At 32.1% G+C, this 9,042-nt stretch overlaps 1 protein-coding gene across 1 annotated transcript in view; it reads right to left on the reverse strand.

Annotated features, from left to right (window-relative positions):
- The window catches only part of RXFP2 (relaxin family peptide receptor 2), a 61,194-nt gene extending 54,272 nt beyond the window's left edge, over positions 1-6,922 (reverse strand). Inside the window, exons 1-3 of the mRNA XM_051990677.1 lie at positions 6,916-6,922; positions 3,892-4,038; positions 2,220-2,297 (exon numbers count right to left, since the gene is read on the reverse strand). Coding sequence (XP_051846637.1) covers positions 2,220-2,297; positions 3,892-4,038; positions 6,916-6,922 — 232 coding nt within the window. The remainder of the gene's footprint in view (positions 1-2,219; positions 2,298-3,891; positions 4,039-6,915) is intronic.
- Between the last annotated feature and the right edge of the window lie 2,120 nt (positions 6,923-9,042).

The following is a 9,042-nucleotide window of genomic DNA, read 5'->3' on the forward strand; positions in this document are numbered from 1 at the left end:
AGATTTATACAAATTATGTGACTTTGAGTAAATAACTTAAGCTCTCCAAATCTTATTTTCTTTATCTGTAAGCTGAGATAATCTTAGAAGACTATTGTGAGGATCAAAAGAAGAGAATGCATGTAAGGTTTTTTGAAAACATTAAAGCATTATGTCAATATGAGTTCTTATTTACAAGAAAAAATATTTTCAAAGTATTTTTCAAAACTTCACTTAGCTTTTGGAGCCATGTCAAATTTTTTTTTTTGATAAGCAAATATGAACATACTGAATTCAATAGACATTTAAAAATGCTTTCTATGTCCTGTGTCTAAGTCAAGTGAATACAAAGATAAAAATATTGTTATTATTTTCCTTGAAGAAACATTTATTGATATCCTGTGTTCATGACTGATAAGGACTTGAATTTGACCTGATATCATTAATAGTCAAAAAATAAATACTGCCTTTTCCAGTGCTCAATGTATTTCTAGTAATGTAATTTTAATTGAATAAGCATTCTTTTAGGTATTAGCAACTTTTTACTTTTTAAAAAAGAATTCTTTTTAGTGAAAGATCACAATAATGGAAGTAATTGTATAATTCTCTATCCTACAGTATGGTAGAGATAAGTATATATGCACTACCATGTTTTCTCCTCCCTCCTGCATTTTCCCCCGGTCTTCCCCCCTCTTTTCCTCTGTTCCCTTCCCTCCTTGCCTTTTCCCTTCCTGAATGAATATTGGAGTTGAATAGATCAATTACACTTTGTCAGGATCAAACATTCAGAATACCCCTTAACAGGAAAGAGATCTGGATGTGCAAGAATGTTTGTGGCAGTCCTCTTTGTAGTGGCCAGAAACTGGAAACTGAGTGAATGCCCATCAATTGGAGAATGGCTGAATAAATTGTGGTATATGAATATTATGGAATAATATTGTTCTGTAAGAAATGACCAGCAGGATGATTTCAGAAAGGCCTGGAGAGATTACATGAAGTGATTCTGAGTGAAATGAGCAGAACCAGGAGATCATTATATACTTCAACAACAATACTATATGATGATCAATTCTGATGGACATGGCCCTCTTCAACAATGAGATGAACCAAATCAGTTTCAATAGAGCAGTAATGAACTGAACCAGCTACATCCAGGGAAAGAACTCTGGGAGATGACTATGAAACACTACATGGAATTTCCAATCCCTCTATTTTTGTCCACTTGAATTTTTGATTTCCTTCACAGGCTAATTGTATACTATTACAGAGTTCGACTCTTTATACAGCAAAATAACTGTTTGGACATGTATACATATATTGTATTTAACTTATACTTTAACATATATTTGTCAACCTGCCATCTGGGGGAGGAGGTGGAGGAAGGAAAGGAAAAGTTGGAACAAAAGGATTTGCAATTGTCAATGCTGAAAAATTACCCATGCATATATCTTGTAAAATAAAAAGATATATATATATATATATGAGAAAACTTCTTAACAGCAAATGAAACAGAGGGCAGTAGGAGCTTTTCTATAAAAGTCACCTCTGAGGATTACCCGACTTGACTTGACCCAGAGATGAGTAGACCAAGCATCTGAGATACAAATGAAGTAGTACATTCTTCCTTCAACATAACTATCACCATCACACAAAGTGAATTAGATGGGAGAAAGGTTTAATAGCAAGCACTTTAAGTTTGAATCTACTCTATTTGTAGACAACAACATATAGAGGAGATAGTGTGCTCTTGGGAGATTACTAAGCTTCAGTACCTGTGTATCTTTCTCAGTAAATAACTTTTTGTAAAATTAAAAATGCATAAGTAGCGTAAAAGGATCTTTGAAGATATTTCTACAAAGAATGATATCTGAAATCCTTGTACTTAACACCCCACTTGTACTTTAGTTAACACCCTACTTTTTCTTCATGATAGTCTCTTAATGCACAAAATTGACATCAGTAGGATGTCACACTTATTTTCTTTTCTCTATCATTTTTTGTGATTTGTGAGAAAAAAATAAACGTGTTGATTTATGAAAAACTTCCTTCCCTCCCTGTCCCTCAGGCAAATTCATATGTGGAACAAAGTGGATAAAGAGTAAAATCCCAGTCCCCAGATATATTTCTATGTCACACACACACACACACACACACACACACACACACACCACTAACGCCTATCTACAAATTATCTTGGTTATAATGTTGCAATTCTGAACCTTTTAATCAATTTCACTTACAGCATTCCTGTGATAGTTCCATATTATTAGAATTTTCATGAACTGTGTCAAAGATACTGGCCCATCCACTATTGTCTCCTACAAGAGAGTAATGAACCCTTGTATTAACTTTCTAGTAGAACTGATATCCAATTATAAAACAGAAATGCAAAGTATGAATATTGCATTAAAACTAATAATGAGATGAGTTAAATGATGTTTAAAAATAAAATTCTTTTAATTAAAGTGTACAATCAAGTAAAAGAGGAACTAGGATTTAATAAAATGTTAAATGGGCTAATTGTTACTATCTGTATTTCAAAAATATGCAGACATCTTTCTACAAACTACTTAATTTCTGTTGGCCTCAGTTTCTTCATCTGCAATGTTATTATTGAGTCATTTACACCATTTCTGATTCTTTGGGATCCTATTTAGGATTTTTTTGGCAAAGATTTTGCCTTTTTTTTTTTCTCTAATAATTTATAGATGAAAAAATAAAGGCAAACAGGGTTAAATGACTTGCCTAGGGTCAAATAGTTCGAAAGTATCTGAGGTCATATTTGAACTCTGAAGATGAATCTTTCAAGTCTGGCACTCTATCCACTTCACCGCCTAGTTTGCTGTTTGTCTTTTTTTCTTCAAGGTAGAATTATAACAACATCTTCCCCACAGAGCTATTGGGAGGATCTAATAAGGCAACTGTAAAGTATTTAGCATAGTGCCTGACACATAGTAAATGCTATACAAATCCTAATTGTCTTCCCCTTCCACTAGAGTACAATGGGTCCGATAATGGCTATGGTCCTAAGGTTGACCCAGTCACATTGTAGAAGATCCAATCCCTGAAGCCAAGGCCTGGTGACTGGTTTATGATTCTTTTTTAGCCAAAGCAATTCAGGAAGACTTGTTTACTAAGGCATAGTAAGGGTTATGATTTATATCAGTGGAAGAAATGCCTTAATGGATACAAATATATATTCTCAAGGTAGAAAAATATATGCAAATCTGTCAATACATATCATATATAACAATCATAGATAATCATAGGTAGCCATTTGCAACCTGCTCTTCATTAGTAATTTTGACAGCACATATTTTAATGTTCAATCTTAAACTTGAGAATTGTCTTCCTTCTCCCACCCTGTCCCCATTAAATTATGATGTAGAAAATCAAAAACTTTCACATACAAATGAAAATTCAGTTGTAAATACTCAAACTATATATTTTGGCTTCCTGGTAACTCAGTTTTATCAGATGTATGCTTTTCCTCAGTAATATATGAGAACATCCAATAAAAATTTATAAGTTGACATTTTATAAACCAAACAACAGAACTAACTCCAGGTCTGGCACTATCCACTGGCTGAACCTAGTTTCCTAATTATAATAATACATATTTTAAAATAAAAATGAATGATATATGATAATATACATGCATTTTTAAAATTAAAAATTCATAAAAGTTATACATAATTATACCCCTTCTTCATATAAGCTGGATAGACAAAAACACAATTTTTCATAACCAATCAAGAAGTTACTGATTTAAAAGAGTTCTCATTTTATAAAGAGATTCCATATATGATATCTAGTATCCTCCTTATTGCCCATTTAACATATGATTGAGTTTACTCATGACTTTTCAATAGCACCTCAAGTGAGGTATATTATTAAGTAATATTTACTTACCACAGTTTTCTTCATCAGCTCCATTTTCACAGTCATTCACACCATCACAATGAAAAGCCCGGGGTAAGCATTTTGTAAGATTTCCACAAGGGAAAAAACCCTTTTGACACAAAGGGCTAACTGAATTGCCATCAGTTAATATGAATTCTGTAGATAGAATAAAAATGATAAACTACAATATTAAGTTATAGATTTGCGATACATTAAGCTTAGGAAAACAAGAGTGTTAGTTCTAGAGTATGCCTTTGCTTACTTAGATTTGATTCTAGTGGTAATTTTAATCCATCAGTATTGCATTAGGAAAAAAAAAACACATTACAAAGGGCATTCAGGTCATTGACAAAGCCATAGGAGAAAGGGAAACCATATTATGTTTTTCCAGCTAGGAGTGTGAAAGAGGTCTGGCTGCTGCACATCAAGAGCACATCAAGCTCTCTAGTGAATGAGCTAGAATAGGTTCCAAGCAGTACCACTAAAAGGATCAAATGGTTGGATGCTTTTGTGAGAACAGACAAAAACCAGGATTCCATTCTGTTTATAAGATTAAGGATATGAATAGGGTAACCACAAATTTGTTTACTTTACCCTCAGAGTTCTAACAGTAGGATGGAAATTTTCTAGTTTGAGAGAAATAATTTCAAGATGAATAGAAAAAAGTATTGTTTTACTCAGTGGATTATCAATTTATGGATGCCATGGTTTTAAGAAGCACTTCAATTAAAAAAGCAAGATAGTTTTAAAAAGGAGATAAAGTAACAGATCTAAAGAGAAAAATAACATGTCTATAAAGTGGCTGTGTGAATCTGGACTAATCTCAGTTCATTCATCATTAAAAATTGGGTATAATAATAATAAATATAATAATTGTGCCTATCTCACAGCATTATTCCAGGACTTGTCCAGATAACACAAATAAAATGCTTTGCCAAGTATACTTGATGTCATGATGAACAACTATGTTCTTATGCAAAGCATTCTTTGGGTGATTTAAATGTATTTGCCCTTATTTTATAAAGATGAAGTCCTTTATGGATGTATGTGAAGGGGAGAACATTTCTCTCCCTTTCCACCACATAAGACATATAGTTTAAGTATTGCCTTGTTGAAGCAATCAGGTTTGAGATGTATGTTCACAGATATTATAGCTGTTCTATGAAGCTTTTGGAGATAACTGACTTTTATTTTAAAATATAAAAAGTTTATATTATTGTTGCAGCTTGGAGTGAGGTCTAATATGTGCTTAATGTTTCAAGACCCCCAGAAATTTCAGGGACGGGGTTTTTTCTTTTGTGACTTGGAATGGTAGTGGCTAAACTTGTCCTATCAAAAAGAGGAGAAACATTTTCTATGTGACTGTATCTAACTTTCATTTAAAAAAAAAGGTAGATAGAATATCTAAAAAAGAAAGTAATAGAAAGTACATAGAAACCCTTATACAATGTAGAAAGGACTGACATTCCTTGGGATTTGTTCATGCCCAGCATATAACCTGGTACTGAACTGGTATAAGATATAATAAGGTAATATATGGAAATTGCTTTTCAAGTCTTAAAGAACTATGTAAATGTTAGTTATTATTGTTACTTAAAGAAATATTAGGGAGAACATTGGTATTTATGATCATAAATAAAATTAAGCCATCCGAGTAATTAATTTTCCACTAGGATAGAGAGGCAGCTGTAGATGAGGGGAAGAGGGAAAGGAATAATCTTTTATTATATATCTTCTACTATGTCCTAGATACTATGCTAAGTGCTTTACAAATATTATCTCATTTGGTCCTTACAACAGTTCTGGGAGATAGGTGCCATTATGACTTCCGTTTTATAGCTGAAGAAATTGAAACAGAGGTTAAATGATTTGCCAGGGCCACAAAGTTGGTAAATGTCTGAGACTGGATTTGAATTTAAGCCTTCCTTATTCTAGGAGAAGCTAGGTGGTGCAGTGGATGGAGAGCTGTATCTAGACTTCGCAGGAGTTCAAATCTGGCCTCAGACATTTACTAGTTGGGCCACCCTAAGCAAGTCACTTTATCTTATTTGTCTCAGTTTCCTCATCTTTAAAATGAGCTGGAGAATGAAATGATAAAGGACTTCAGGATCTTTGGCAAAACAAAACAAAACCAAACTAAACTAAACTAAATGGGGCCATGGAAAGTTGGCTATGACTGATGCAATTGAACAACAACAACAATAACTTCCTGATTCTAGGATCAGGATTCTATCTACTTAGTTTTTGAGATGAAATATGGCATCTTTTTAGTGATCTGTCATAGATGGCAAAACAGTTCATTAATAATAATAGTAATAATAACTGGCATTTATGTGATACTTTAAGATTTGTAAAACACTTGTTTTATTACATAGCACAATTTTGAAAGACTGAATCTGAGACTGGGTGGCTAGAATATTATGAAACAAGGACTTTTTTTTTGTTCCTTTTAATGAATATAATCTTTTGGATGCCATAGAGATACATTGCTTATCTATCTATTCTATTTACTTCATGCCATCAGGTGTCTCTGCAGAAATAAAAAAAAAATGATTTCTAGGAAGGGACCCTTCATAAATTACTTTTCTAATGCTGACATTTTCTTCCCAATGATGAAATCCTCTTAAGTCTTCTTTATCCTTGTTTAATTACTATATGTAGCCCATTAATTTGTCTACTCTTATTGTCAAATGGGTTTTTATCAAGCATCCCTTTTAGTCTAGAGTCAGAGTGAGAGCTAATATCTCTTTGTTGAAATTACATTTTGCTGTCTATTCTTCACCATCTGTGGATGTCAAGAAAAACAATTTTTATTGAAACTTTATGATTGATAAAAGTAGGCTTAAAAAGAGAACAGTGGTCCTAATAATTTCCATAGTAATATAGATTTGAGGAGAGATTTTTGCAATCGCTCGGGTGTCATTTAGGTTTCTATCCCAATTCTGCATTATTCTGCGTGTATTTGCTCAAAGGGATTTTCTTAGTATTTGACTGATGACAAATTGAAAGCAACTAGGTTTCTTATCCCAATACCCTTCATGCTTTCCATCAACATCTGCCTTAGACTATTGGGAATAAACAGATGAGAACTTAGAAATTGTAGTTTTAAGAATAGGTAGATGATTCATTGCCTGTGACGCAAGAAATGGTCCTTTTTCTGTATAGAGTTTATGGACTTTCTTATACAGTATGATTTGAGAAGATAAGAAAGCATCCTCTCCAAATCCAAATTATCCCTTCTTGCCTATTATAGTTTTTGAAATTCTGAAGAGAATCTCTGAGATCCCTTTCAATTTTAAAATTTTATGAGTCTGTAAAAGGATCTTCCTTACTCCAATATTCAATTATCATGAGTACTTATTCCAGTAAATGAGATTGTCCCCTCATCCTTGCTATCTCAATATATGATAGGAATTGTATTACTTTTTTATTAACAAGCTTTTATTTTCTTTCTCCCATCCTTCTGAATGGGAAAGAAAGGAAAACAAAGTCCTTGTATCAAATGTGTAGAGTCAAAACAAATTCCTGCATTATCCATATTTATATACATATGACATATCTTGCTCTGCATTTTAGGTAATATTGTCATATATATCATATATATATACACATATATATAATTATTATATTAGCTCAGCCTATCCATGAGCAACTGATCTGCATTTTTAATCTATCACTTATCTGTCAAGAGGTAGGTAGCATACTTTATCATTAGTTTTCTGGAACTACAGTTCAGCAAAATTGCAATATATGTATATAATAAATCTACATGGATCATCAGTATTTCTGTATACTATCAATAAAACTCAACATTAAGAGAGTAAAACAACAATTCTATTTAAAATAACTTCAGACAAAATAAAATACTTGGAAGTCTACTTGCCAAGACAAACCCAGGGACTATATTAACACAATTACAAAATATTTTTCACATAAAGACAGATCTAAACAATCAGAGAAATATTATTTGTCCAAGGTTAGGCAAAGCCCATGTAGCAAAAATTACAATTCTGTCTAGATTAATTTATTTATTCAATGCCATAACAATCAAATGAATTTATAGACCTAAATAGTATTTATCAGAAAGAACAAAAAAGACAAGAATATTAAGGGAATCAAAATCTGACATAGCACTTTCAGGTTCCAAAATGTATTACAAAGCAGTAATCATCAAAAACTATGATACTGGTTAAGAAACAGAGTGGTGTATCAGTGGCATCAATTAGGTATACAATGTACTGTATAAAACAACCATAATAATCTAGTGTTTGATAAGATTTAATAAACTCCTGAATCCATGCATATAGGGTAAGAACTCACCATTTGACAAAAATTACTGGAAAAAAAACAAAAAGCAGTGTCAGAAAATAGGCATAGACCAGCATCTTCTTTCATATATCAAGATAAGTCAAAATGTATAAATGATTTAGACATAAAGGTTCATAGCATAAATAAAGAGAATGGCAAAATGAATATCAAGTCTCTAGATAAAGGAAGTTTTTGTGAGCAAATAAGAGATAGAAGGTTACAGGAAAATATATATTTTATAGATAAAATGGAAAATTTTTATTACATGAAATTAAAAAGCTTTTGTACAAACAAAACTAATGCAGCAAAATTTAGAAAGAAGACAGGAAACTGGGGGAAAATAGCACAGTTCTCCAAAAAAAAAAAAGTTCTCATTTTCCTCAGGTGTATAGGGAACTAAGATAAATTTATAGAAATAAGAATCATTACATAATTGACAAAATTGTCAAAGGTGATGAGTCATTTTTCTGAAAAATAAATCAAATCCAATGATAGACACATGAAAAAAGGCTCTAAATCTAAGTAGAAAATGTAAATTAAAACAACTCTGAGATTCCTCCCTCCTTGTCAGATTGGTTAATATGACACAAAAGGAAAATGATAAGGGGAGGTGGAAAAATCAGTATACTAATTCACAGTTAGTGGAATTGTGAACTAATTCAGCCATTATGAACAATTTGTATGGCTATAAAACTGTGTATACCTTTTGACCTAGAAATATCTTTTTAATACCTTTTGATCCAATGGCATCATAGGAGACAAAAAGGACTTATTTGTATAAAAATATTATAGCAATTCTCTTTGTGATGGCAAAGAACTGGAAATTGAGAGGATACACATCAATAGATCTGT

Source organism: Antechinus flavipes, chromosome 3 (genome assembly GCF_016432865.1).
Source record: "Antechinus flavipes isolate AdamAnt ecotype Samford, QLD, Australia chromosome 3, AdamAnt_v2, whole genome shotgun sequence".
In the NCBI taxonomy this organism is placed as follows: domain Eukaryota; kingdom Metazoa; phylum Chordata; class Mammalia; order Dasyuromorphia; family Dasyuridae; genus Antechinus; species Antechinus flavipes.